We start from the raw sequence: 24,319 nt of genomic DNA on the forward strand, positions 1-24,319 counted from the left end.
GCAGTGACAGACAGAAAAAGGTGGCCATCCGGCAACCCTGCCAAGCAGCTGATTGCTGCTAGTTGCTGAAATATAAATAACAAATTTATAAAAATGGTGCGTGTGGGCCTACAGGTTTCCGCCACGCTGGAGAACGTAGACAAGTTGGAGACGTGTCATCCGGACTACTCCTTCTTCTTGAAACTGAAGTGCAGCAACTGCGGCGAGCAGTCGGACAAATGGCACGATATCACCGAATCCGAACGTGTGCAGCAGGATTCGCGTAATGCGGCCGGCTTTAACTTTTTCATGAAGTGCAAGATGTGCAGCCGCGAGAACAGCATTGACATCGTGGATAGGTCGAATGGTAGGTGGTTTGTTTTGCGTAACGGACTCCCAGTGATCTCCTGAGTTATACCATCCTCACAGCTCCTTACACGGCGGACGATTCTGGAGGATATAAGACCATCGTGGTCTTTGAGTGCCGAGGCGCAGAGCCCGTTGAATTCACGCCCCGCGTCGGATGGCGCGTCTCATCCGCTGAAAATGGCCAGCAGTTCGAGGAGGTGGACCTCTCCGAGGACGATTGGGTGGAGTACGACCAGAAGAACAACAACTCTGTGGGCATTTACGAGTTCGCCTCGAAGTTCATCAAGCTGAAGAAGTGAATCCATTGCTTCATTTTGCCTAGGATTTATTTGATATTGGGCTTACGCCTTAAACTAATAAATATAAAAGCCACGACACTCAAAAACAAACATCCTTTAAGTAAATAAAAATGGATTTTTAATAATGACCATTTTTAAGATATTCAATACTTCTATTGATTTTGATTGCTGTTCTGAAAATATTTTATCGTTTTTCTACTTACAATACAGAAGTTTCCCAGAAATATTTCAAATATTATGTGTGATCATCGTGCGATTCTCTTAGCCGCTTTCGCGGTAAGGGAAAGTATCCCACAAACTCTCTGCACAGTTTTCTCTCGGTATCGATTTTAATATGCCGGCTACTTTGATTTCAGATTGAGCACGAAGATATATGTAGCACTTGTAGCAATTGTGTTTGCCTCTCTGTGTGCGTTTGCACTTGATTTCTCAAGACAATTCGACTATTCAGTATTTCGCCAGACTGCGAGCGATACGGACCGGATACGGGATTAGAAGCCAGTTGCCGGAACCGGATATCGTTGGAAAAGGCGCGTAATATTTTGTGAATGGTGACCCTTTGAATCACCTTGCGACCACCTGCCGAGTGTCTAGCCGGTGAGTCTCCGGTAATTATTCCGTCTGGTGAGCGAGTGCCGCCAGCCAGCGTCACCAGGTGCATCATTAAACCTCTCAGTGATTAGATAATGGGGGCAGTCTTATCTGGACCTTTGGGCGACGTAGTTCAACAGCCTGCATAGGTTCCCACCAATCCGATGCAATAATAGCCCAGCCCAATCCGAGCCCTGACCTTTGCGAAAGTACGTGACATGGAATGCTCATATCGAGCGCTTTACCCCTGGCCACTTCCCACACGGTTCATCCATTATGCATGATTCTAGGCTGGCACGCTTCAATCATGCATCTTCTCCAGTTGTTAACTGGAACACTTGGAAGACTTATTCCCATTCCCATTACAACACTTCGCTTTCTGGGATGCAGCATTTTATCTCAATTGACAATGATTGGATTGCGTGCCTGCATATAAATTGCGGTAACTAATTGGTCACTTTTTACATTGAGTGGTGTTTTGTTTAAGTCAACAAGATCAAACTGTCAATCCATCGATCTTAATGTTTAACATAATGAAGGATGACAACGACTTTTATGTCTTCTACATAGACTCATTAGCTTGATTTTCTATCTCATTTGGTTAATAATATAAAGAAAGCCTTTTTAAATTTCTAGAATTTTAGAAAACGTTTTAAAAGTTCTTGAGGTTTTTAATTACGTTCCGGCCATTTTGCTTTACATATAAGTTAATTTATTAAATTTTTGATGGAGTATTTATCGACACAGGGGCTTTAATTTTTAGCAAAAATTGTTTTAAATTTTTTTAAGATAGCATAGATACCGGCCGCTGGACTTTTTCAAAAGTTTATTGTACACGCTTTTCTATTTCTGATCTGGTGCACACCTTCTATATGTACACCCTCGGAAACGCGTGGTCAACATTAAAATGCCTATTAATTAGCTATGGTAATCGCAGGTCAAGCGCCGTAAAATCCGGAATCCTTGGGCCTAAACCCACTCACCCCTCACTTCAGAATGTCAGCACCAGCGGCAGCTCCGACGTCTGCCGTCCTGGACTTTGACGACATTCTAGCCGAGATCGGAGAATTCGGACGCTTTCAGCGGCGGAACTATCTGCTCATATGCCTGCCCGTACTTTTTGCAGCCGCCAACAGCCTGTCGTATGTGTTCACGGCAGGTTCGCCGACCTACCGATGCTACGTGCCCGAGTGCGATAAGGTGGAGGATGCGGACTATGGAGCGGATTGGGTGTCGATCGCCGTGCCCGGCAGCTGGAGCAAGCGGGGCCAATTTACGCCGTCCACCTGTGAAAGGTTCGTGGCGAACGGAAGCCACTTTGCATCCACCTCAGAGCCTTGGAGGTCGTGGCCTTTGGATCAGTGCTCGGCTGCGAATTTCACGGCGGAAACGGAGAGGTGCCATCAGTTCGTGTACGGCAGTTCGGAGCGGACCATTGTGCAGCAGTGGGGAATGCACTGCCAGGAGAATCTCTGGAAGCTGGCCTTCGTGGGCACTGTGCACTTTGCCGGCCTGGTTGTGGGAACAGCTCTCTCCGGATACCTTGCCGATCGGTATGCACCGACTGCTTACCATTTATGTTTATGGTCTACATACACCTATTTTAGATATGGACGCAAGCACATCTTCCTGTTCTGCATCGTGTTCATGGCGCTGACGGGAGTGGCGCAGGCGCTGTCCTGGGACTACATAAGTTTCCTGGTCTTCGCCTTGTTGAATGCGGTGGGCACATCCGGTGTTTACCCGCTCGCCTTCATCATCGGAGTGGAAATGGTCGGACCGCGCAAGCGTGAGATGTCCTCCATCGTGCTCAACTACTTCTATGCCGTGGGCGAGGCGGTCCTTGGCCTGTCCGTTTTCCTGCCCGACTGGCGGCAATTGCAGCTGGCGCTCTCGCTACCACCGCTTATTTGCGTGGCCTACTTCTGGCTGGTACCGGAGTCCGTTCGTTGGCTGCTGGCCCGTAATAGGCGGGAGCAAGCGGGTGTGATCATCCGGCGGGCGGCCAAGGTTAACCGGCGAGACATCTCCGTCGAGCTGATGGCCAGCTTCAAACAGCAGGAGCTGGAAGCGGAAGCCAGCCCTGAGACTGATGTCGAGGGTGGCCTGGACGTGCGGAAGGATGACAAGATCTGGTTGGCCATCAAGGAGGTGGCGGGCTCTCCCATTTTGATGGGCAGATACGCCATTCTGCTGCTCATTTGGGCCGTCAATGCCATCGTCTACTATGGACTTTCGCTCAACGCCACCAGTCTCAGTGGCAACAAGTACCTGAACTTCGCCCTGGTTTGCCTCGTCGAGATTCCTGGCTACAGCCTCGCCTGGGTAGGTTGACACCGCCTTCGTCCGGAACCGCTACTAATCCCACCCCTAATCCTCCGCCAGTAGCTATTCCTACGGAGATTTGGCCGACGCATGGCACTTTCAGGCTCCTTGCTGCTCTGCTCCATCACGTGTGTTGCCAGCGGATTCGTCACACTAGGTAAGAATCAGATAATGAATCAGATCACGATCGGCAGATACCCTGAACGTTGAACTCTTTAATCATTAAATATTACTCATACAAAGCACTAGCCAGCTAGAAGTTGGCTTAGCACAACTAGACTGGCCTTCATTTCATCAAGGGTAGTTTAATAATAACGATCTAAAACCCCATGCATACACGCTAAGCGCAAGGAGATTGGATTCCCTGCCCAACTGGAGGCGAGAGTAGGCACTCGTGGAGTTGTGAGTTGCCTAGATTCCGAGCTTAGCGCTTTAACATACCTCCAGTTTATCTGGCCATAATATGCACCTTGTTTTCTAGGTGCCAACTGGCTGGTTGTGACGCTCTTCCTTGTCGGCAAACTGGGCATCACCTCCTCCTTCGCTGTTATCTACACATTCACTGCGGAAATGATGCCCACGGTACATAGCTCATTTAGTTGGCCCAACTCAGCAGATTAGTTTTGATTTCCTTTATCATAGGTCATTAGGAGCGGCGGCGTTGGTGTCATGTCCACATTTGCCCGCTTCGGTGCGATGCTGGCTCCATTTGTGCCTCTATTGGTAAGTTAAGTTCTGAATTAAAGGGAAAGCATTTGACAACTCATTGAAATCTCGGCAGGCTTCGTACTATGACCCACTACCTCTGCTTCTTTTCGGGAGCTTATCGCTTGTGGCTGGACTTCTCTCGCTGTTGCTGCCGGAAACCTTCAACCGAAAACTACCCGATACGGCAAGTAATCTCCCGAAGTGTTGGAACCACAGTGTTCAACTTTCCCATCTCCACAGGTAGAAGAGGCGATTGCATTGGGGAAATGATTCATACAGCAGCCTATATTTTTCTAAAAACGCATGTTGCTGAGGCTAAAAAATACTCGTAATAAAGTGTGGCTTACAAAAGGATTACTGACCTTAAAGGTTGAGCTTCGACAACAACACGCATGTGGCTTTTGGACATGGTTTTTTAATTTAGTTACTAACAAATGGGTGTCTCCGGTATAACAATTGCCTAAAACTAACTATCGATCGATTCAATCTCCAAAGAGGCCCTCGAACAACTGGGGATCACTGACATGGCCAAAGCGATTGAGAAGCTTATACCGCCGTTTGGGATCGCTACGCAGGCAAATGGGCGAAACAAATCGCAGTCGGGACGGACTTCCCTGCTCCCAGCTGGGCAGCACATCATCGGTGTCCACGAGTGCCTCCTGTCGCCGTCCCCAGAAGTCCACGTAGGCCAGCTTGAGCAGATCCTGCTGCTCGTTCACGTAGACGAAGCCCACGAGATTAGAGGCCGCGTAGCTGGCGAGTGTGAGGGTGATCAGGCCAGTGACGCCCACGGCTGCGTAGATGGCCAGTGCGTCCGTGCTTAGCTGTCCGGCGCTGCCCAGGGCGAAGACAATGGGCGTTCCGGCAGCCGTGACGGCAGCCTGGTAGACTTTCAGCTTACTAAATGCGGCCACGATCCTTATGCTCGGCAGACTATAGACGGTTCGCCATTCGGTGAATCCGGCGTTTTCGTGGTCCGCACCGTTTCCGGCCGCCTCTGTTGCCAAGCGGCGTCTCTGCGTCGGCTGAATGGCTAGGGACATGCAGCTCCTCCATGGCAATCTAGCAGGACTGACCCGGCTCAGCAGCTCTAGCACTAAAATAATCAATTTGCGATTTAAAGTTACAAACATTATGGTTGTGTGCGAACTCAACTCACTTTCATTGATTTGTGTGTGTTTGGGCTGAGTAATTTGATCAAAATGTTTGGTTTTCGTAAAACTGCTTTTCTCGACCTAACGTGTATATTTAGACTCGCACTTTATGTTATAGTTAACCGTTTTAATATCATTATTTACTAACATGCCTTGCATAATAAACAAACGCACGTGTGAACGGTACCTAAAGCCAATCAGCTGGCAGCTGTCTATCGATAAGCCAGGTGCCGCCGTGCCAGTGCTGCCCAGCGTAGCTCAGCAAACTGCGGTTACTTTTTGAAAATGGGCGAGCATGGAGAGCATGGCACACAAGTGAGATATTACGTCAGGACCCAGTGGATAAATATAGCAGAGCCAGATGATTTCCCGGCGCACAGAGAATGATCAATAAATAAGGCACTTCTACTAGGCCTCAGTCGTCGCACAGTTCTCACAGCCTCCCAACGCGATCCTCCGCCAGTTCGTTAATCTAATTTAACGAAGTTAATCTTTTACAATTGCGAAGTATGTGCATACACATGTCCAAAAACATGGAACAGTCGGGTAGTCGACTGCCAGTTCTGAGTATCCAAATTTCGTAGACAATCGTTGCAGCAGCATCCAACATTTTCCAACTACTTGTGTTTATTTGGCTTTCTTTTCGCGGTCAAGACTCAGTCAAAACATTTATTTTTAGATATCTCGCTTGTGCACTGCATTCGGAAATAGTTCTTTTGCACACAAACGCACTGGTGTGCAATATTTTTCAACATGCAAATTGTTCAAGGTTCAGGAGATAAGAAGGCCTCGATTAAAGGGTCACAAGCATTAGCCATTTAAAAGATTTGGTCGCGGTGGAAATATATTTTTATTTAGTTTAGGTATTACAGTAACTTTTGGGAAATTTATAATTTCTCAAATATAGCTTAAAATTTGTTGATGATTTGCACAAATATTCTGAGACCTGTTCAACTTCGAAAACCGAAATGAACAAATATACCTAAAGAAAGACTTTCATGTAAGCCTAAGCAGTACTTGTTAATTAAAACTTGAGATCTAACTGGTTAACTGATCGGTGCTACATGCACTTATAATAAAGCAGCTAAAACCAAAGTATTTTAGAAGTGTCCTTCCAAAACGCAGGACATGTCGACGACAGCGCTCGGGATCAGCGCCCTCTTCATGGTGGGCTGCTGTGCTCTGGCCCAAATCGCTCGGGTGATCTGCCGGCGACTGGTGACCCGTGAGGGCTTGGTTCCCATCCTGATCAACGAGGCCATCGCCGCCGCCGAGCTGTGCGCCTGCTGCTTCGAGCTGATTATTGGTGAGTAGAAGGTTTGGAAACCGATTATTTGCTTTCAATCGTCGTTTCTAAAGGATGTGGCTCTGTGAAAATTACTCATACGCTACGTAAGCAAGCTTGAATATTTTATAATAAATCCTTCCTCCAACTCTTCAGTTGATGATAAGAATAGTCAAGTATGTGCGGGAATACAATTTGGATAAATTGTACATGAATATAGTCAAAATAATATAATGAAAATTTGTTGTCAAAGGCAACAGTACGTATGAGTAATAACTCACCAACTAAAAAGTGTGATTATGTCATTTCGCTTTCAATGCTCCCCCCAGTGGCCGACAACTTCGGAGTGTCCATGTACGCCGTCTGCCTGTTCCTGCTGACCATCTGGTGGGGCCGCGTGTGGGGCGACGCCTCCGCCTGCCCCTACACCCACATGGAGGACGTGGTGGAGGGTCGCACCAGCTTCAAGGAGATGGCTCTGCGCAGCTGGGCCGAGCTGATGGGCGGCTGCTGTGTGTACCGCGTGGTGCAGGTCTTCTGGTGGCTGGAGCTGGCCGAGACCCATCGTGGACGGGCGTTCGAGGCCTGCAACGCCGATCTGCAGGTCAGCCCCTACTTGGGGGCGGTCATCGAGGGCGTGGCCACGCTGCTGTGCCGCCTGGCCTCGAAGACGATCAGTGAGAAGGAGCCACGGTTCGGGAGCTACATCGACTCCTTCATCGGCACCAGCCTGGTCGTGGCAGGTGAGTGGCGTAGCGCTTGTTCGATCCGATCCGCCTGCCCACTGCTGGTCTCCTAAGTAGTTTACGCCTTTAACTATGTCCTACTTGCAGCCTTCAACTTCTCCGGCGGCTACTTCAATCCCGTCCTGGCCACCGCTCTTAAGTGGGGCTGTCGCGGCCACACCCACCTGGAGCACATCATCGTCTACTGGATTGGCGCTTGTGCTGGCGCCGTGCTCTCCATTCCGGTCTTCAAGGTGCCCGCGGTGCGACGCCTCCTGCTCGGCGAGGAGGCGGCGTCCAAGTCCAAGTCGAAGCAGGAATAAGCCCGAAAGTCAGCCCTTTTATTTCGCGTATCCGCCGATATCTAGGTAGACATGGCATGTCGAATACCACTAGGCTAAGGTTTCTGCCTCTCAGTTCTTCAGGGCAACAATATGGAATGTTATTGTTTGGGGCACCGACTACACAGTTTGAGATTCCCTCCACCCTCTTTCCTCTTACAAAAGAGAACATCATCGCTCCATGCTGAGCTACATTAAATTAACATTCTGGCGCACATGAACAGAAGGAATTGGGCTTTAATATATACATAGATAATATATATGTATATATTTATATGTTATTCTGTCACTATGCACTTTGTTCAAAACAGGTCTTTTCCTGCTTTTGGGTTTCAGCTTCTATTTAGTAAGTAGAACAAATTTGTTAATGTTTTGCGAAAAACAATAAAATGTATACAAGCATCATGTTGCCGAAACATTAGTTGCGGATGCACCCGATCTTGTCGCTTCGTTTTGATCCGTGTTGCTAGCAACTATCTGTTAGATACATTTTATGGTACTAGCGCCCCACATATCTTGCTATAACCCGTCGATCTCGGAATAAACTTATCAATCGGATTATCGGATTGGAGTCGGAATCAAGTACGCTTGTGAAAATCATTGGAAAACCGAGCAGTTCAAATTCAAGCTTCAACTGAAACGTACCATATCTGTACATATATAATATTTACTTAAATTTCTGCTGCAATGGCTATACCAACCATAAAGAAGTGCTTCTGCCTTGAGCTGAAGTGGGGAGCTCTCATTGCCGCCTTGTTTGACTTGATCTTTGGAGGCTCCTGTGTGGGCTGCACTACCAGTAAGTTTCATTGAAGTTTCCAAGGGCTAAGGAAAGAAAGAAATACACGAATCTTGCAGGGTATAGAGATTCCGATGGAGGTTTGAATTTCGTCTGGTATGCTGTCGCCTTAGTTCACATTGTACACATAATCTTCACCATTTTGGTCATTGTTTCTGTTTTTGTGGTAAGTAGTTAGTAGTTTGTGGTGTCTGCACAACGAGCCTAAGGAGCATCTAAACGATTTTCTAGGCAAACAAAAAACTCATCATACCTTATCTAATAACTGGAATTATTCGCATTATAATGGATTTCATATTTTTAATATTTGTGTTTATAGAAGACACTGATGACGTCACGTCACTGGTTGTCATCATAATTAACATAGGTACGTTTTTTCATGTTTTTCGGATATGTATGTTAAAAAAGTACGTAAGTTGGCTTTGATTTTTCTTTAGTCTATGCATTCGAGAGTAACACCTAATAAGTTCAACTTAACACTCTTCTTATCGCTACCCATAGTTATTGCAGACATCCTGTGGGCCGTTATCTTCTCATGGTACAAGAAGCTTGGAGGTTCAGTGGATGTATAGATCACTGAGACTATACAAAAATGATGCCAAGACCACAAAAGAACACTAACTAAATCGCAATTAGAATGAAGTGTGCCATTAGAAAGTGCTGCTGCTGTGAGCTGAGATGGGGAGCCCTGATCATCGCCCTTATAGACATGATTGCGACTGCGGCAGTTGTTTTGGAAACTAAGTGTAGGTGATGTTGTGTGATCCGAAACAGTTTGGGCATAATGTGTTCCACAGATTTGGCCTATTATGAAGACTGGTGTATGGATCATAATGAGGAGGTTCTTGAAAGCAGCTACTACTTTTTAGCCTACTATACTTGGATTATCGCACTTTTCTTCCACTTTGCCCATTTAATGTCCTGTGTTTTGGTTATTGCCTCTGTTTGGGTGGTAAGTATTCATTTCCAATCAGCAGCAATAGATTCAAGAGACCCTCTTCTGCTCCAGCAAAACAAAAATCTGCTCATTGTCTATCTCATTACTGGAGCGATACGCATTATTTATGACTTCATATTTTTCATTTATGTATGCGTCGCGATTGGTGCTATGACTTTGACCTTGCTCCTCATTGGCTGTGGATTCGGTAAAGCTAAAAAATATCTAAATATCTTTGCTAGCTGGCCGGAATTAATACTATTGCCCATTTCAAACACCTTGTAATTAATTTGCAATTTAAACCCGCAGGGGTTGCCATTTACTTTTGGGTCGTTGCCTACTCGTGGTTCAAGATGATCCAAAGCCCAGCAGGCGGAAACTGAAGTACCTCACTTGATCGCACCAGGCTTAACACAATATACTGAAATAAATTCTATGTGAACAATTCAAATCGATTAAAAATGCATTTCAAATTGGTTCGTCAGCAGCAGCAGTGTGTATTTTCATGGTCTCCCCAGAATAACCTGTGTGGCTAGGTTCTTCTTACTTCACGTCGCCTTTCTTGGCGGGGTCCAATTCTAAGTCGATGCAGGAATAAGCCCGATAGTCAGCCCTTGCATTTCAATATCCGCCCATATCTAGGTTTCGGCCTCTTACTTCTTAAAAGAAGCGATGTCGGGCTTTAATAATGTAATGTATATAATGTTATAAAGATATATGTTATTTTGACACGTCTTCAGAACGGATAAGCTTTTGGGCTAGTTTCCGGATTATAGAGTTCATCAATGATAAAGCTGATCAATCGATGTTGCTAAACATCGGTAAAACCATACTTCAGTGGTAACCTTTCCGATCACTAGTATTCATTTATTTGTTTCCTGATCAGAGTGCCTCCTTTCATTACTCTAAAATTTAGTACACTGGAATTTCGTAAAATGGGCGTCGTCGACAAATTTCTTTACTTCTTCGAGCTGAAGTACGGCGTACTCATAGTTGGGTTCGTGGACATCATCCTAAGTATACTCTGCGGGTGCTACCTGCCATGTAAGCACTGGGTTAGCACGGAGGAGGAATGTGGGTGGGATAACCGTGTTGGTCTTCTTCCACAGGGATAAGGCGTAAGGTGGATGAAGATTTTTGGATCCTTACAAAGGCGCCGTATACTATTCATGGGCAATCCCTTGCAAAACGTTCGCAGCTGTACGATTTTTATGTTGGTGATGACTTTTACTTCAATAGGTTCGGCTATTCAATGTATATATTCTGCTTGATTGTCCTCGTTCTTCACATTGGCGCCTCCATACTCATCATTGTGTCCGTACTCTCGGTACGTCCATACACCCTCTTGTCCAAGTCCCCATCCCAACCGCAGAACATCCCCGTTTACTCGCTTAGGAGGAGAAAACCATGGCTGCCCCCTACGTGGCCACTGCCCTGATGCGCTTCGTTGTGCTGCTCCTCATCCTGATTTGGATAGTGACCAAGTCGTTTGACTGCACAACCACTTTTTGGCTGATAGGCCTGAGTCTGTGTGAGTACTCTCAAGTGCCAAGTGTCAAGGGCCAATCAATCAATCAAAATGGGTTTTAAATCATGACATCAATCTCTCATCATTCGCTTCACCTCTTCAGTTCCAGCCACCTACTTTTGGCTAACAGTCGTGTCTTGGTACAGCCCGTCCACCTCGTAATAAACTTAGCAATCGGATTTGTGTCAGAATCAAGTACTCGCATTATTCGCATTATACTGGATATCTTATTTTGCATATTTGTGTGCATAAAAACTTCGGATATGTATGTTAGAAAAGTACGTAAGATGGCTTTGATATTTCTTTAGTCTTTATGCATTCGAGAGTAACACCTAATAAGACCAACTTAACACTTTTCTTATGGCTACCCACAGTTGTTGCAGTCTGCTGTTGGTACGTTGTCTATTCATGGTACAAAAGGCTTGAACGCTTAGAGGAAGTCCAAAACTGATACAAGACCCCAAAAGAACGCTATTTAAATCTCAATTAGAATGAAGTGAATCTTAATTGGAAAGGGCTGCTGCTGTGAGCTGAGAAGGGAAACCTTGATGTAGATGTGAATGTGACTGCGGCAGTTGCTTTGGAAATTAAGAGTAACTTTTATAACATTGTTTATAACTTCATACCCGTTTCTTGTGGAGTAATAGTTTGTAACAGGCTGAAGCAAGTTTTTCCTACCATATAAAGTATATATATTCTTGATTAGGATTAATAGCCAAGTCGATCTGACTATGTCCGTCTGTCCGTCCTTATAAACATCGAGGTTCAGACTCCAGAGACAGACGCAGCGCAAGTTTGTTGACCCATGCTGCCACGCCCACTCTAACGCCCACAAACTGCCCAAAACTGCCACGCCCACATTTGAAACATTTTTAGATATTTTTCTCCATACGCTAAGTAACTGATATCTGATAGACAGGTAACCCGACTATAGGATTCTCTCTTTGCTTTTTTATTGATGTTTGCGTGGCGATGAGCGCTGTGATATTAACCTTACTCCTCATCGTCGGTGGATTCGGTAAAGCTTACAACTTACCTTTGGCTGACTGGCGAGAAATAATATTGATTTTTTTTAACACCTTGTTATTAAATTGCATTTAACCCCATAGGTGTGGCCATTTACTTGTGGGTCGTTGTCTACTCGTGGTTCAAGATGATCGAAAGCTCAACAGGTTGGAACTAAAGTACCTCATTTGATCGCATAAAGCTTGATATTATGTATAAATAAATTCTAAGTAAGCAATTGAAATCGATTACAAATTTATTTCAAATTGGTTTGTCAGCAGCCGCAGTGGGCATTTCCGTAGGTATTGGTTTTCGTCGGCGAGCCCGCCGTTTCACTCTTAAAATGACCTCGTCCTTTATCTGTTCGTACTGGTAATCGGTGTGGCCCAGGGAACAGCGTTTGGTCACAGTTGAGCCATCGTCATGTAGGCTGTCTCCCAAAGTTTCGTCGATGGTGTCATCCAAACTGGCGGCTGGCACCTGCGGCGCACTGTCCATGTTGACTTTTCTCTTTTTCAGCGGGGTTTTCTCCGTGGCCTGTTTCTTTGGCGTCGCCATCGATGACACAGTCTTTGACTTTGTTTGGGTTTTTATGGGACAGCGCTGGCTTGGAGACTGGGTGAGAATCGTGATAAGGCTTTGTTTTGGCGTCTGCGGAGCTCTATTCGACGTTGAGGTCACTACAGTTTCGTCCGGTGACTGCTGGTGCAATTGCTCCAGTGCCATCTCAATGGCGTCTTCTGCGATCCGCATATTCGGATAAGTTGGATCTGCTGTGCTCGCTGCATCCTGCTCGTTCGTCAGCATGTCCATCTCAGCTTCCAGAATAACCTCGTCATGTTCATCGCTGTGATCCAGTTTTGTTGAATCGGGCTTGGCGTATAATACAGTAGACTTGATGGGAGTTTCGTCCGCGGAGCTAAAAGCAGTTTGATCTTTTATCTCTGCACAACCAATGTTTTTGTCCTGTGTGGCTAGGTTTTCCTGATTCGGCGCGGAATTTGTAACGGCTGTTGGCGCCTCGTCCTGCTTGTCGACCTTTACAGCAAAGTGGTCGATGTTCGCCATCTTGGGCAACCGAATATCTTCGATAATCCTCACTCCCACGTCGGACTTGACTTCTGAGCTTACTTCATCCGTTATGTTCGGTTCTCGGATCTCCTTTCTTGAGCCCGCCTTCTCATTCTCATCATGCTGAGAACACACATCAGTTAGGGGCGTTATGTTCTTTGATAATGCTACATAATCGGTTCCCTCTTCGTTTTTAACCGTTTCCACAACAGTTTCAACTGCAAATGGCTCTTTTTTGTCTAACTTTGCCTGTGGCTCGTTGGCTTCTCTTGCATCCTTGAGTTGGTCTAGCTGTTGCGCATCTGCTGGACAATCTTTTGCTGAAATTTTTTTACATTTTTCAACTATTACAACATTTTGATTCGACGTCTTTTTTAATAGATCGTGTGCGTGTGTGTCTTTTGTATGATTCGAGAACTTTTTAAAGGTATTTTCGTCTCGTTTATCCAACTCTATTTCGTTGTTAAAAACATCCTCAGATTCTGGGTTAATTAAATTAAGTCCCGGGATAATATCATGTTTTAGAATACAAGCTTCAGAAATTAAACCATCTTTCGGTTGAGTAATATCTTTCGTCTGTACCTTTGGTTCGCTTGAGCAATTGGCATTCGTTTCTGAAGCAGCATCTCTTCGCTTGGAAACGCCTTTCCTAGACGGTTGGGACTCATATACCAGTTTGGTGGACTCGAGGATCGGGCTTCTGCTGCGTTGGTCATTTGCTTCATTGCCAGTAAGTGTGGTGTTGGCTTTGGTGCTTTCTCGTGACAAATGTATCTTGCTACAAAAATCAGATGGTGCTAACAACAAATGTAACTTATGTCCTTTTGCTTTACTGACCTGGGCGATGCGGAATGGCTACGGCGTTTGGCGTGCCTGGACTTGCTTTCTTCACTCCTGTGGTAATCTCGCCGGGAACTATGTTTTGGACTCCGGCTGCGGCTATGGTGTCTATCTCTGGATCTGTGTCTATTTGCTGGACGACGAGTCTGTGTAGTAGATTTTCGATCGGTGGTCTTGGAATATTCCGGCCTGGGGGACTTGCTTCTTTGGACCGATTTCTTGTCATATTCTCTTGGGATAGATTTAGTAGCATCATCCTTTGAGGACCACTTCTGGTCATCTTCTTTTAAGATTGGCTTCTTATTATCATCATTGAATATCGCCGCACTTTCAACACCTTTTAAAGCGATTTTTTTAGTGTCATCTTTTGTGGTCATCATATTTCTAGCATCTTCTTTAGCAGTGAACTTTTTCGTGTCATCTTTTGTGGTCAGTGTCTTTCTAGCATCTTTTTTAGCGGTGAACTTTTTAGCGCCGTCTTTGGCAGCTGTTTTGAACGGATTTCTATCCGTTTCCATATCCGTCTTGGCATCGATTGGCTTCGCTTGAAATTCTTTCGGACGCTTACTCTCGGGTTCCCTTACCACTGGCTGTTCAAATGGTCGCGCTCGTTTTCGCCGGAAGCATACATCGTCCTTTCTGTTAAAGAAGACGTTGTTAGTTAGGAAGCAGGGGGGTTGAAAATTCATACTAACTCGTTTCGCAGCTCGGAAATCAGTGTCTCTTTTCTCTTAATCTCCGCCTTGGCGGTGTCCAGTAGATTCTGCAGATTAACCTCCATGGTTTTTATCTTCTTTCCGAGTGCCTTATTCTCGGCCTTTAGCGCAACAATTTCGGCCAGCGCCTTTTCGTATTTGGCTTCCCATTCTTGTAGCTCTTTGGTTTTCTGCAAGATGGTAATTTAATTAACCGAACTCCGCTGAAAGACTTTCACCTGCAAAACTTACACGATCTTCGACCTTCTGGAAGTCGTCCAAATCATCGTAGATGTCCAGTTCAAGAGATCTGTCCATTTCCTTGGGCTTTGTTGAACCTGCAGGCTCCATCTCGTACAGATCGCCGTAGATATCCAAATCCATAGATTTATCCTTATCTCTTGACTTCATCCCACCCACGCCCTGATCTTCCAGATCCAGCTCCATCAAATCCTCCAAAGCTTCGGGTAGCCCCAGTTCCTCGCTGGATTTCGTGTTCCCCTTCACGATCGCCTTCGTGTTTTCTTCGCTCCCCTTCAAACGAGGATATTTACAATTAATAATGATTAATAAAGTTACATTTGTAATAGTTACTGTAGTGTTTACCTTCTCAGCCATAAATTAAACAACTTTCGATACACAAAAGAACCCCAATGGTCTTGATTTCCTTGTCCACTTCCTCGGATATTGCATGCAATTTGATAGCTAAGTGGATATTTGTAGTAATGAAATATTAGCTAATATTATTATTTTATTGAATATTGTTGGAACATTCCGTGTTGCCGCCAATCGATAGCAGGAGATGCGCTTGCCAATCGGAAGCAACAGCTGACCGCCTCGAACGATAGGCAATGATGAGGCTCGATATCGATTGTTAGCTGCCAAAATTTGGCGGCAAAGCTAATTATTCAAAAACTACTTCCTTTCAAGTTCTCGAGTTCAAACTCTTACGAGTTTTCCCATTAATAATGGGATTTTAAAAACAATCTAGTTGACATCCCTTAATACTCAAATTTCTATGTCCTTCAAATAAAAATAAATAAATACATAAAAACCTAGAAACACTACATAATGGCAGACACTCCAGAAAAAAGTTCTTACTACAAGAGGGAAAGAAGGAAGTTCGCCCTGATCACTTACCTACTAACAGCGATATTCTTGATCGTGGCGCTTTTGCAATGGGCCCTTTTCCGCTTTTTGTACGTTTGTATGTATTTTCCAAATCTATTTTATCCTCATTCCACTTTTTTTTATTTTCAGAAACTCTTTAAATGTATTTTTTACTTCTTACTATTGGCTGAGCTGCTTGTTTTTTGGAGTAGGCCTGGTACTTCTCGTTCTTTTCATATTCTTTGAGGTACTGCGCTTTAATAAAATGGTAAATTGGTTGTTTGCAGTCCTAATTGTAAGTCTATAACATTACTCGCAGTCTGCGTGCAAATATGAACCTATTCTTCCCAGCTTGAATTCATTGTACTGGGAATCGCACCGCTGGTTGTCCGCCATTATAAGTATCAGTTCCTCTTTAGCTTCCTCATATGGACCCTAGTCTTGGCACTCTTTATCGTCTGCGGTTCCTTCCTTCCGGTAAGATGTGTCCCAAATCCTTTTTATAATTGTATTATTTAGAGATTTGAGTCAATTTATTGATATTTTGAGCTTATTACGTGTCAAGCTATTATTCTTGATAATATTTCATCCAAATTAATGGCATTTGGTTCAAATCTATTATTGTTATCCCATTAAGCTGGATCTCACACTGGATGTGGTGGTGCTATTTGTGCTCGCCGTGGTTTCCATTATCGGCGCCATATACTTTGTGATGCTTTACATCGTGGCTAATGTCGCATACTCGTTCCTTATCGCCCGGGGCTTTATCGTCATCAGCATCTTGATGGTAAGTACTTTATCTGATTTTAAATTAATTTCTGTCATTAATTTTCGCACTTACAGTTTGTGATGTACCACGCGCAGATTATAAATGGTGGAAGGTTTGCAGAGATGCGCACGAAGGACTACTTCCTGGCAGCAATCATACTCTTCCTCGATTTCCTGCTCCTCTATCTCTTCTCGTTCCAAATGGGTCCAAAATGGTCGGATCTCTGCGATCGCGAACGTTCAAAGAACTTGGTGCTCTTCAGAGACTCTACGACTTCGAATCCCCCGAAATGGTGGTATACGAGGACCTCGTCGACGGAGGGTATGATAACGAATTGATATTTCGCTTTGTTTTATGGTGGCTTAGACTTCTTATATACAAGCGAGATAAATTATTTTTTTAAGAAAAATATCACTAGCATTAATAGAATTTTTAAAATTTTTAACTATATTCAATTTTTTTTTTAATCTATACTTATGTATATAACTTAGTTAATTTTTTTTAATAGAAACCTTTACAAATATCAATAATAATAATTAAAAACAAGGGAGAACGCTATAGTCGAGTTCCCCGACTATCTGATACCCGTTACTCAGCTAGTGTAAGTGCGAAGGACAGTTTTTGGCGGTTTGTGGGCGTTAGAGTGGGCGTGGCAAAAAGTTTTTTTGCAAATCGATAGAAATTTACCATACCAATACAAAATTGAAAAAATATTAAAACATTTTTCAAAAGTGTGGGCGTCGCAGTTTTGGGCGGTTTGTGGGCGTTAGAGTGGGCGTGGCAACATGAATCGACAAACTTGCGCTGCGTCTATGTCTCTGGAGTCTGTGTGCTTAGTCTCAACTTTCTAGCTTTTGTAGTTCCTGAGATCTCGACGTTCATACGGACAGACAGACGGACAGACGGACAGACGGACGGACAGACGGACATGGCCAAATCGACTCGGCTATTGATCCTGATCAAGAATATATATACTTTATATGGTCGGAAACGCTTCCTTCTGCCTGTTACATACTTTTCAACGAATCTAGTATACCCTTTTACTCTACGAGTAACGGGTATAATAACAATAAATTAAATTTGTTATATTTTGTTTCCGTTAATCTTCAGGTTAAGGTACCCGCCCCTAAATTCGTTAGCCAACACTGCCGCCCATTTGGCGCCAAACACAGCAGCCAGCTGATTTCATTTCGCGTTACTACCGGTGAAGAAACTTTAATTGGCACAGAGCTGACCTAAACAAATAAATAAATAAACGCAACCCGGCGACATAAAGAGACCACGACATCGGGCCGCAGTCAGTGTAAAGCCAGCGATGGATCCCACCATTTCAGTGTCCAAGGTAAGTGGCTTTGGCTTCCAAACTGGACATTGAGGTTTAACTTCTTATTGTTTTGCTTGCAGGGTTGTTTTGTCTACAAAAATGGCGCTACGAGAGCCGGGAAAAAGGCGGCCGGCAAGCGGAAGCGTCCTGCCACGGAGTCCAGTAGCCTTCTGGGTCATGAGGTAGTGCAGCAGCCCTTCTATGAGGAATACCGCAACGCCTGGAACCAGGTAAACCACCACATAGCTGATCTGCAGCACCGCAGCTATGCCCGCACTCTGGAGCAACTGGTGGACTTTGTGGTGGGCCAGGCAGAACGTGCCACCCCTGACGAGGTGCTGCCCACCGCCGCCTTGTTAACGGGCATCAATCAGCCGGATCATCTCAGCCAGTTCACGGCACTTACACAGCGACTCCATGCCCAACGTGCTGCAATGGTATGTGTGCTGCAGTCGAGGGATTGCGCCACTCTAAAGGCTGCCGTGGAGTCATTGGTTTTTGGGCTCGTAGAAGATGATGCGGAAGTAGAGCAGATGGATGACGTGGACGAGGATGGCGCCGAACGAGATCGCAAGCGACTACGTCGCTCGCAGTGCACCATGAAGCAGCTTAAGTCCTGGTACTCAAACAACTTTAACTCGGAACGGAAGCATCGCCAGCTGGTCGTCATCCTTCCCGACTTTGAGTGCTTCAACGCAAGCGTGCTGCAGGATCTCATCCTCATCCTCAGCGCCCACTGCGGCTCACTTCCATTCGTCCTGGTCCTGGGAGTGGCCACGGCGATGACAGCAGTGCACGGCACACTTCCCTACCACGTGAGCAGCAAGATTCGTCTAAGGGTTTTCCAGACTCAAGCTGCTCCAACGGGCCTCAATGAGGTAATAGCCAATTCTTTCATACCAGTGTGTGCTTATTTGTGTGTTAATAGATTTCCTAACCACTTTTAGGTGCTCGATAAAGTTTTGCTGTCGCCCAAGTACTCTTTCCACCTATCCGGAAAGACATTCAAGTTCCTGACCCACATCTTCTTATACTACGATTTCTCAATCCACGGCTTTATTCAGGGCTTCAAGTACTGCCTGATGGAACACTTCTTTGGTGGAAATGCCTTTGCTCTTTGCACGGATTACAGCAAAGCCTTGGGACGCATAAAGCAGCTGTCCCACGACGATATGGAGACCATCAGAAGGCTTCCATCGTTTCGTCCGTATGTCGAGCAGATCAATGATTGCAAACGCATCATAGCCGTGCTCACCGACGATGACTACCTAAAGAAGAAACTGCCGCAGCTCCTGCGCGACTGCTTACTCCACTTCCTGCTCTTTCGCTGCTCCCTGGAGTTTCTTACAGAGCTTGTTGGGGATCTGCCGCGCTGCCCTCTCGGAAAGCTGCGTCGAGAACTGTATGTCAACTGCCTAAACCGAGCGGTCATTTCGACACCGGAGTACAAGGAGTGCCAGCAAATGCTTAGCTTTCTGTCCAAGGACGAATTTGTCGCTAAGGTAAACCGATCCCTGGAAAGGACTGAGCAGTTCCTAGTTGACGAAATTGCTCCGCTTGAATTGGGCGAGGCCTGCACTGCTGTGCTGAAACCTAAGCTAGAAGCTATACGGCTTTCAGTGGACGAAGTGGTCAAAGCCACCTTGGCGATAGTAACAGCGACATCGCCCACCGAAACAAGCAAGCCAACGGACCATCTGACTCCGGTTGCCTCGCGTCAGGAACTGAAAGATCAGCTTTTACAGCGCAGCAAAGAGGACAAGATGCGGCAGCAGCTGAATACGCCCACCACTCAATTCGCACGGGCTCTGCAGAAGACTCTGCAGCTTATCCAGGCACAGATTGTCCAGGCACATCTTCGTCCGCTGCAGGATGCTCCACCTATTCACGAACTTTTTGTGTTCAGCGACATTGCAACCGTGCGGCGAAACATAATTGGAGCCCCGCGGGCTGCACTGCACACTGCCCTGAATAATCCACATTTTTACATGCAGTGCAAGTGCTGCGAGCTGCAAGATCAGTCGCTACTGGTTGGCACGCTGCCCGATCTCTCCGTGGTTTACAAGCTGCACCTGGAGTGCGGTCGCATGATCAACCTTTTCGATTGGCTGCAGGCCTTTCGATCAGTTGTGAGTGGCGGCGACAACGAGGAAGTGGCCCAGGAGCAAATCGATCCCCAGATCCAGTGAGTACAAAATTATATTCCTCTCCGTATACCATAAATCCTTATTCATGTTTCCTTCAACCAGAGCCCGATTCACGCGTGCCGTAGCCGAGTTGCAGTTCCTGGGGTACATTAAGATGTCGAAGCGCAAGACGGATCATGCCACCCGATTAACCTGGTAGCTCGGGATTTGAAGAACCAAAATCCCTTAGCGAATAGTACTTTTCTATTTATTTATATTGGGGCAAATTTCATGTGTGGGACGTTATAAATAAATAAAAAATCAATCGATTTGTCTACTCTGTTCGAAATGCATTAACTTTGTTTGCGATTGAAGCGCGTTCTTGTATTTTTAAGTAAAGCCCAGCAGCTGGCAAGGCAAGCGTGCTAAATATCAATTACCAGTGATCCCGACTAGCGGTTACTGTTCCCTGTTCACATCAGTTTCAGAGTCTCGATGGCGGCAGCGATGCGTTCAATCTCTGCCCGCGATTCGGAAAGTTTTGTCTCGTTGGCCTCCTGCACCTCGGCGGGAACCTTAGTTGCGTAGTCGGCGGCCTGGATGGCCTGTGTCAGCTTGCCCACCGTCTGCACTAACTGGTCGCTCTTCTTCTGCAGCTTGGCGATCTCCTTGTCCGCCTCCACGAGTCCCTTGAGCAGCAGGTGCACCTCGCATTGGCCCGTCACGGTCAGGATCGCACAGCCCTGGGGAGCGGGACTGTCGAAGACCACCTTGGAGCAGTAGGAGATTGTGGCCAGATCGCTGGCGTAGCGTTTGAGTATTTCACTGGGCACCGAATCCGTGCACACTATATACACCTCGGTTTTAACCTTGTTGGGCAGATTATAGTCGGAACGGGCAGAGCGGATAATCCGCGCCGCCTTCTGCACAAATTCCACGTCTGACTCTATTTTCGTGCTGCGCCAAGATGTATTGCCTAGGTATAAAAATATTACAATAAATTGAATTGCATTAATAAATAAAACGGCGACTTACTGGGATAGCTAGCCACGCAAATGCTAGGAGCGGGATTTGCCCTTGGCAGTCGCTGGTAAAGTTCCTCCGTGATGAAAGGCATGAACGGAGAGAGCAGGCGCAGACCATAATCTAGACATACGTAGAGTGTGCGCCTGGCGGCGGCCTGCTGCTCCTCGCTGCCGCTCTGGAAGATCGGCTTGAGGCACTCTAAATACACGTCGCAGAGATCGTAGAGCCAGAATGCGTAGCAGGCGCTGGTCGCTGCAGCAAAGTCGTAGGACTCAAAGCCGGTGTTGCAAGCTTCAATGGCCGCTGCCAAGCGTGACAGGATCCAGGCGTCCATCTGGTTGATCGCTTCAGAGGCACTCAGCTCCGTGTCAAACTTCTCAGAGCCGGTGAAGTACAGCAGCGCGAACTTGGTGGCGTTCCACAGTTTGTTGCAGAAGAAACGATATCCCAGAACGCGGTTAATGTCCAGGTTGATGTCGCGCGCCTGCGTGATGTAGGCGCACAGCGCGAATCGAAGGGCATCCGAACCGCACTCGGGAATTCCCTGCGGGTAATCCTGTTTCTGTCCAGCCTTAGCCTTTTCGATCTCCCGAGGATCCAGGTTGGAGCCCACAAGTTGAGCATGGAGCCCCTCGAGCGTAATGCCACGAATAACATCCATAGGATCGATAACATTTCCCAATGACTTGGACATCTTGCGTCCATGCGCATCCCTCACCATGGGGTGAAGGTAGACCTCCTTAAACGGCAGTTTGCCCAGCAGCTTCTGTCCGAAGAATACCATGCGAGCCACCCAGAAGAAGAGAATGTCGTGACCCGTCTCCAAGAGCGATGTGGGATAGAACGTCTTCAGATCCTTAGTTTGGTCTGGCCAGCCAAAAACGGAGAAGGGAAAGATTCCCGAACTGAACCACGTGTCCAAGACATCTTCGTCTTGTTTCAGAACGATCTTGCTGGCGTCCACTCCGAATCGTTCGGCTGCCTTGGTCAGGGCCTCCGCCTCGCTGCGTGCGACAATCCAGTACTGCTCGTCGTCGTTCTAACAAGGAAACAAATAAGACAATTGTAATACGTCTAATTTAATTTAAGATATTCTTGTTGGCTTTTTACGTACCACTGTTCCATGGACAGACTAAGAAATCCAACGTAATATATTACCCACATAAAATGTTATTACCCACAACAGATTTACTCACCGATCCGGCTTGGAGGGAAGGGTCGGTGAAGCTGACATGGTATGCCGGAATCCGGTGACCCCACCAAAGTTGCCTCGACACGCACCAATCACGGATACCGTCCATCCAGTGGTACCACGTCTTAGTGTGGTGTTCCGGTATGATCTTCAGTTCGCCGGAGCGCACTGCCTCAGTGGCAGAGGCGGCCATGTCCGAGCAGCTGACATACCACTGCGGCTTAATCAGTGGCTCCACAACGTCCTTGGAGCGACTGCAGATGGGCACCACCATCGGGTTGTTCAGTGTCTCGCGGTAGAGATTCAGCGCCTTAAGCTTCTCCAGGATTTTCTTGCGGCACTCGAATCGCTTCATTCCAGTGAACTCTCCGTAATCGCCGATTATGTAGCCGTCGTCGTTGAAGATTGTAATGAAGGGCAAATTGCAGCGCTTGCCCACCTCGTAATCGTTGGGATCGTGGGCCGGGGTGATCTTTACGGCACCCGTACCGAAAGCCATATCCACAAACTCGTCACAGACGATTGGCAGGCGGCGCGTGGAGAACGGATGGGCAACGAACTTGCCATGCAGGTGCTTGTACCGATCGTCTTGGGGATGCACAGCCACAGCTGTATCGCCCAGCATAGTCTCGATACGGGTGGTGGCTACAATGATCTCCTCGTCAGTGTCCTCCACCTTGTAGGCGAACTTTATCAGAACGCCGAACTCCACCTTCTCCTCGTATCCGGGAATCGAGAGGAATGTGCGACCGGGAATCTCCACCTTGTCCACCTCAATGTCTGATATGGCCGATCGCAGTGTGCACGACCAATTGACCAGTCGGGAGCTACGGTAGATGCTGCCCTCCTCGTGCAATCGGACGAAAGCCTCGGTAACGGCGCGGCAGAGCTTGGGGTCCATGGTGAAGGCCACACGGGTCCAGTCATAGGAGGAGCCCAAGGACTTCAGCTGCTCATAGATGCGACCGCCCTTCTCGCGGCGCCAGTCCCAGATGCGCTCAATAAACTTTTCGCGCCCAAGATCGTGCCGCGATAGCTTCTCGTCGCGCCACAAAAGCTTCTCCACCACCACCTGTGTGGCGATGCCGGCGTGGTCACAACCAGGCACCCACAAAGTGGTTCGTCCCTTCATGCGGTGGTAGCGCGTGATAGCGTCCTCGATGGCGTTGGTCAGGGCGTGGCCCAAATGCAGGGAACCCGTCACGTTTGGTGGTGGAATGATCATCACAAACTTTCCATTGGGATTAGGGTCGTCAATCGATGCACGCTTTAAGAGCAAGCAGAATTAGAAACTACTGTTTTACACAAAACATGGATCAACTCACTCCGTACTCAGGCGTGAAGAACCCCTCCTTCTCCCACCAGCTGTACCACTGTGCCTCCACGAACCGTGGACTGTAGGCATCGGGCAAGGCTCCACTCAGATCCTTCTTCTCCCCGGGCGCTGTTTGGGCCGTGTACACGGCAGCCTCTTTCACCTCCTTGGTGCGCTTCTGCAAGGGAAGGTAATTCGAGCATTACATATAAGTGGCACTAGCTTTCACCAATAACAATAGGCAGCAATTACTGCCTCTCACTTGGCCACATAACCTCGATTTGGGATCTCAAAATAGGAGGCACTTTCAGAATGAATGCATCACTAACCTCGGGCTTCTCCTTTTTGTCGCCCGCTGCTGGAGCAGCTGCGGCCTTCTTATCCAGCTTCGCCTGCAGCTTGGCCAGCTTCTCCGCCTTCAGACGCTCCTTCTCCAGTTGCTTGGCCGTCTTGGGAGGATCACCCCCGGCTACGGCTGGTGCGTTGGCATCGTTCTGCTGTTCAGCCTCGGGCATTTTGATGTCAGGTGATCTCAGGAGTAAATCTGGATAGTGCAACCGTTGGTCAAGTGATGAAATGGACGGAGTACATTACTCACATGCAGTTGGACTGGAGTCGCAGAAAAACAGATGAAAACGTGTGCAGTTTGTGGCCAGGGTTGCCAACCGGAATTTATTTTGAATTTAAATTGACAATAAACTATACAAGTATTATAAATATATATTTAAAGTGGAATTTTAATTACTATTTGTTTTGAGAGCTAGTTAATGTTCTTATGTAAAATTAGTTTTCTATAATATTTTGTT

General features: G+C 46.6%; 11 protein-coding genes across 26 annotated transcripts; 8 read left to right on the top strand and 3 right to left on the bottom strand.

Annotated features, from left to right (window-relative positions):
- The first annotated feature begins 12 nt into the window (after nt 1-12).
- Nucleotides 13-789, top strand: LOC6529991 (UPF0587 protein CG4646). Its single transcript, XM_002090901.4, has 2 exons — nt 13-346; nt 409-789. The coding sequence occupies exons 1-2, from the start codon at nt 94-96 to the stop codon at nt 645-647; spliced, it is 492 nt and encodes a 163-aa protein (XP_002090937.1). The 5' UTR covers nt 13-93; the 3' UTR covers nt 648-789.
- A 184-nt stretch (nt 790-973) lies between these two features.
- LOC6529992 (organic cation transporter protein) lies at nt 974-4,625 on the top strand. 9 transcript variants are annotated; one of them, XM_015197052.3, is made up of 9 exons: nt 1,014-1,244; nt 2,176-2,791; nt 2,846-3,563; nt 3,627-3,720; nt 3,909-3,965; nt 4,045-4,145; nt 4,206-4,286; nt 4,345-4,455; nt 4,512-4,625. In XM_015197052.3, the coding sequence occupies exons 2-9, from the start codon at nt 2,235-2,237 to the stop codon at nt 4,539-4,541; spliced, it is 1,749 nt and encodes a 582-aa protein (XP_015052538.1). In that variant the 5' UTR covers nt 1,014-1,244; nt 2,176-2,234; the 3' UTR covers nt 4,542-4,625. The 9 variants fall into 9 exon arrangements, with proteins under 9 accessions (XP_039228743.1, XP_043062890.1, XP_039228738.1 ...); XM_039372805.2 differs by having other exon boundaries at nt 1,003-1,244; nt 2,176-3,563; XM_039372806.2 differs by having other exon boundaries at nt 1,006-1,244; nt 4,345-4,625.
- LOC6529993 (transmembrane protein 186) lies at nt 4,530-5,623 on the bottom strand. Its single transcript, XM_043206956.1, has 3 exons — nt 5,431-5,623; nt 4,634-5,367; nt 4,530-4,564 (listed from the first exon to the last, which is right to left on the bottom strand). Coding segments are annotated over exons 1-2 (615 nt in total). The 5' UTR covers nt 5,432-5,623; the 3' UTR covers nt 4,530-4,564; nt 4,634-4,753.
- Nucleotides 5,624-5,818: 195 nt separating this feature from the next.
- On the top strand, nt 5,819-8,214 carry LOC6529994 (aquaporin-11). The gene is made up of 4 exons (XM_002090904.4): nt 5,819-5,932; nt 6,551-6,731; nt 7,040-7,453; nt 7,544-8,214. Exons 2-4 carry the CDS (start codon nt 6,554-6,556, stop codon nt 7,756-7,758), a joined length of 807 nt encoding a protein of 268 aa, XP_002090940.1. The 5' UTR covers nt 5,819-5,932; nt 6,551-6,553; the 3' UTR covers nt 7,759-8,214.
- A 157-nt stretch (nt 8,215-8,371) lies between these two features.
- On the top strand, nt 8,372-9,311 carry LOC6529995. 2 transcript variants are annotated; one of them, XM_039372812.2, is made up of 4 exons: nt 8,372-8,575; nt 8,635-8,741; nt 8,807-8,982; nt 9,077-9,166. In XM_039372812.2, the coding sequence occupies exons 1-4, from the start codon at nt 8,464-8,466 to the stop codon at nt 9,153-9,155; spliced, it is 474 nt and encodes a 157-aa protein (XP_039228746.1). In that variant the 5' UTR covers nt 8,372-8,463; the 3' UTR covers nt 9,156-9,166. The 2 variants fall into 2 exon arrangements, with proteins under 2 accessions (XP_039228746.1, XP_002090941.1); XM_002090905.4 differs by having other exon boundaries at nt 8,378-8,575; nt 8,807-8,942; nt 9,077-9,311.
- Nucleotides 9,213-9,963, top strand: LOC6529996. The gene is made up of 4 exons (XM_002090906.4): nt 9,213-9,321; nt 9,373-9,527; nt 9,585-9,720; nt 9,822-9,963. Exons 1-4 carry the CDS (start codon nt 9,213-9,215, stop codon nt 9,893-9,895), a joined length of 474 nt encoding a protein of 157 aa, XP_002090942.1. The 3' UTR covers nt 9,896-9,963.
- A 415-nt stretch (nt 9,964-10,378) lies between these two features.
- On the top strand, nt 10,379-12,289 carry LOC6529997. Of its 4 annotated transcripts, none has more exons than XM_039372810.1 (7): nt 10,379-10,556; nt 10,622-10,839; nt 10,908-11,043; nt 11,144-11,318; nt 11,415-11,633; nt 11,956-12,058; nt 12,150-12,289. In XM_039372810.1, the coding sequence occupies exons 1-4, from the start codon at nt 10,448-10,450 to the stop codon at nt 11,200-11,202; spliced, it is 522 nt and encodes a 173-aa protein (XP_039228744.1). In that variant the 5' UTR covers nt 10,379-10,447; the 3' UTR covers nt 11,203-11,318; nt 11,415-11,633; nt 11,956-12,058; nt 12,150-12,289. The 4 variants fall into 4 exon arrangements, with proteins under 4 accessions (XP_039228744.1, XP_039228745.1, XP_015052540.1 ...); XM_039372811.1 differs by having other exon boundaries at nt 11,415-11,433; XM_015197054.2 differs by lacking the exon at nt 11,956-12,058.
- Nucleotides 12,284-15,458, bottom strand: LOC6529998 (peptidyl-prolyl cis-trans isomerase 1). 2 transcript variants are annotated; one of them, XM_039372803.2, is made up of 6 exons: nt 15,258-15,456; nt 14,904-15,185; nt 14,652-14,842; nt 13,954-14,595; nt 13,699-13,894; nt 13,458-13,598 (listed from the first exon to the last, which is right to left on the bottom strand). In XM_039372803.2, the coding sequence occupies exons 1-6, from the start codon at nt 15,267-15,269 to the stop codon at nt 13,569-13,571; spliced, it is 1,353 nt and encodes a 450-aa protein (XP_039228737.1). In that variant the 5' UTR covers nt 15,270-15,456; the 3' UTR covers nt 13,458-13,568. The 2 variants fall into 2 exon arrangements, with proteins under 2 accessions (XP_002090944.1, XP_039228737.1); XM_002090908.4 differs by having other exon boundaries at nt 12,284-13,894; nt 15,258-15,458.
- Nucleotides 15,459-15,640: 182 nt separating this feature from the next.
- LOC6529999 lies at nt 15,641-17,729 on the top strand. Of its 2 annotated transcripts, none has more exons than XM_002090909.3 (6): nt 15,641-15,850; nt 15,912-16,056; nt 16,113-16,238; nt 16,399-16,548; nt 16,605-16,851; nt 17,641-17,729. In XM_002090909.3, the coding sequence occupies exons 1-6, from the start codon at nt 15,723-15,725 to the stop codon at nt 17,643-17,645; spliced, it is 801 nt and encodes a 266-aa protein (XP_002090945.2). In that variant the 5' UTR covers nt 15,641-15,722; the 3' UTR covers nt 17,646-17,729. The 2 variants fall into 2 exon arrangements, with proteins under 2 accessions (XP_002090945.2, XP_015052542.1); XM_015197056.3 differs by having other exon boundaries at nt 15,783-15,858.
- A 2-nt stretch (nt 17,730-17,731) lies between these two features.
- On the top strand, nt 17,732-20,329 carry LOC6530000 (origin recognition complex subunit 3). Its single transcript, XM_002090910.4, has 4 exons — nt 17,732-17,872; nt 17,935-18,732; nt 18,802-20,039; nt 20,104-20,329. The coding sequence occupies exons 1-4, from the start codon at nt 17,846-17,848 to the stop codon at nt 20,198-20,200; spliced, it is 2,160 nt and encodes a 719-aa protein (XP_002090946.1). The 5' UTR covers nt 17,732-17,845; the 3' UTR covers nt 20,201-20,329.
- LOC6530001 (valine--tRNA ligase) lies at nt 20,310-24,248 on the bottom strand. 2 transcript variants are annotated; one of them, XM_039372802.2, is made up of 7 exons: nt 24,112-24,248; nt 23,843-24,057; nt 23,524-23,691; nt 22,203-23,465; nt 22,121-22,138; nt 21,016-22,045; nt 20,310-20,956 (listed from the first exon to the last, which is right to left on the bottom strand). In XM_039372802.2, exons 2-7 carry the CDS (start codon nt 24,026-24,028, stop codon nt 20,454-20,456), a joined length of 3,168 nt encoding a protein of 1,055 aa, XP_039228736.1. In that variant the 5' UTR covers nt 24,029-24,057; nt 24,112-24,248; the 3' UTR covers nt 20,310-20,453. The 2 variants fall into 2 exon arrangements, with proteins under 2 accessions (XP_039228736.1, XP_043062889.1); XM_043206954.1 differs by lacking the exons at nt 22,121-22,138; nt 24,112-24,248.
- Nucleotides 24,249-24,319: the final 71 nt, after the last annotated feature.

The sequence above is a fragment of the Drosophila yakuba genome, chromosome 2R, assembly GCF_016746365.2.
Source record: "Drosophila yakuba strain Tai18E2 chromosome 2R, Prin_Dyak_Tai18E2_2.1, whole genome shotgun sequence".
NCBI lineage: Eukaryota > Metazoa > Arthropoda > Insecta > Diptera > Drosophilidae > Drosophila > Drosophila yakuba.

Coding starts and splice junctions, on each gene's coding strand:
- LOC6529998 (XM_002090908.4), bottom strand. Junction 14,596..14,651: donor ATTTCCGAGCTGCGAAACGA/GTTAGTATGAAT, acceptor CTTCTTTAACAG/AAAGGACGATGTATGCTTCC. Junction 13,895..13,953: donor AGCCATTCCGCATCGCCCAG/GTCAGTAAAGCA, acceptor TGATTTTTGTAG/CAAGATACATTTGTCACGAG.
- LOC6529994 (XM_002090904.4), top strand. CDS start 6,554: ATGTCGACGACAGCGCTCGGGATCAGCGCCCTCTTCATGGTGGGCTGC. Junction 6,732..7,039: donor CTGCTTCGAGCTGATTATTG/GTGAGTAGAAGG, acceptor TGCTCCCCCCAG/TGGCCGACAACTTCGGAGTG. Junction 7,454..7,543: donor CACCAGCCTGGTCGTGGCAG/GTGAGTGGCGTA, acceptor TCCTACTTGCAG/CCTTCAACTTCTCCGGCGGC.
- LOC6529999 (XM_002090909.3), top strand. CDS start 15,723: ATGGCAGACACTCCAGAAAAAAGTTCTTACTACAAGAGGGAAAGAAGG. Junction 15,851..15,911: donor TGGGCCCTTTTCCGCTTTTT/GTACGTTTGTAT, acceptor TTTTATTTTCAG/AAACTCTTTAAATGTATTTT. Junction 16,549..16,604: donor TCGTCATCAGCATCTTGATG/GTAAGTACTTTA, acceptor TCGCACTTACAG/TTTGTGATGTACCACGCGCA.
- LOC6529992 (XM_043206955.1), top strand. CDS start 2,235: ATGTCAGCACCAGCGGCAGCTCCGACGTCTGCCGTCCTGGACTTTGAC. Junction 3,564..3,626: donor CTGGCTACAGCCTCGCCTGG/GTAGGTTGACAC, acceptor CTCCGCCAGTAG/CTATTCCTACGGAGATTTGG. Junction 3,721..3,908: donor CAGCGGATTCGTCACACTAG/GTAAGAATCAGA, acceptor ATACACGCTAAG/CGCAAGGAGATTGGATTCCC.
- LOC6530001 (XM_039372802.2), bottom strand. CDS start 24,028: ATGCCCGAGGCTGAACAGCAGAACGATGCCAACGCACCAGCCGTAGCC. Junction 23,466..23,523: donor TCTTCACGCCTGAGTACGGA/GTGAGTTGATCC, acceptor TTGCTCTTAAAG/CGTGCATCGATTGACGACCC. Junction 20,957..21,015: donor TTGCGTGGCTAGCTATCCCA/GTAAGTCGCCGT, acceptor TTTTATACCTAG/GCAATACATCTTGGCGCAGC.
- LOC6530000 (XM_002090910.4), top strand. CDS start 17,846: ATGGATCCCACCATTTCAGTGTCCAAG. Junction 17,873..17,934: donor CCACCATTTCAGTGTCCAAG/GTAAGTGGCTTT, acceptor TTTTGCTTGCAG/GGTTGTTTTGTCTACAAAAA. Junction 18,733..18,801: donor CTCCAACGGGCCTCAATGAG/GTAATAGCCAAT, acceptor AACCACTTTTAG/GTGCTCGATAAAGTTTTGCT.
- LOC6529996 (XM_002090906.4), top strand. CDS start 9,213: ATGAAGTGTGCCATTAGAAAGTGCTGCTGCTGTGAGCTGAGATGGGGA. Junction 9,528..9,584: donor TTATTGCCTCTGTTTGGGTG/GTAAGTATTCAT, acceptor CTTCTGCTCCAG/CAAAACAAAAATCTGCTCAT. Junction 9,721..9,821: donor CCTCATTGGCTGTGGATTCG/GTAAAGCTAAAA, acceptor TTAAACCCGCAG/GGGTTGCCATTTACTTTTGG.
- LOC6529991 (XM_002090901.4), top strand. CDS start 94: ATGGTGCGTGTGGGCCTACAGGTTTCCGCCACGCTGGAGAACGTAGAC. Junction 347..408: donor CATCGTGGATAGGTCGAATG/GTAGGTGGTTTG, acceptor CCATCCTCACAG/CTCCTTACACGGCGGACGAT.
- LOC6529995 (XM_039372812.2), top strand. CDS start 8,464: ATGGCTATACCAACCATAAAGAAGTGCTTCTGCCTTGAGCTGAAGTGG. Junction 8,576..8,634: donor CTGTGTGGGCTGCACTACCA/GTAAGTTTCATT, acceptor CGAATCTTGCAG/GGTATAGAGATTCCGATGGA. Junction 8,983..9,076: donor CGGATATGTATGTTAAAAAA/GTACGTAAGTTG, acceptor CGCTACCCATAG/TTATTGCAGACATCCTGTGG.
- LOC6529997 (XM_039372810.1), top strand. CDS start 10,448: ATGGGCGTCGTCGACAAATTTCTTTACTTCTTCGAGCTGAAGTACGGC. Junction 10,557..10,621: donor CTGCGGGTGCTACCTGCCAT/GTAAGCACTGGG, acceptor CTTCTTCCACAG/GGATAAGGCGTAAGGTGGAT. Junction 10,840..10,907: donor TCATTGTGTCCGTACTCTCG/GTACGTCCATAC, acceptor TTACTCGCTTAG/GAGGAGAAAACCATGGCTGC.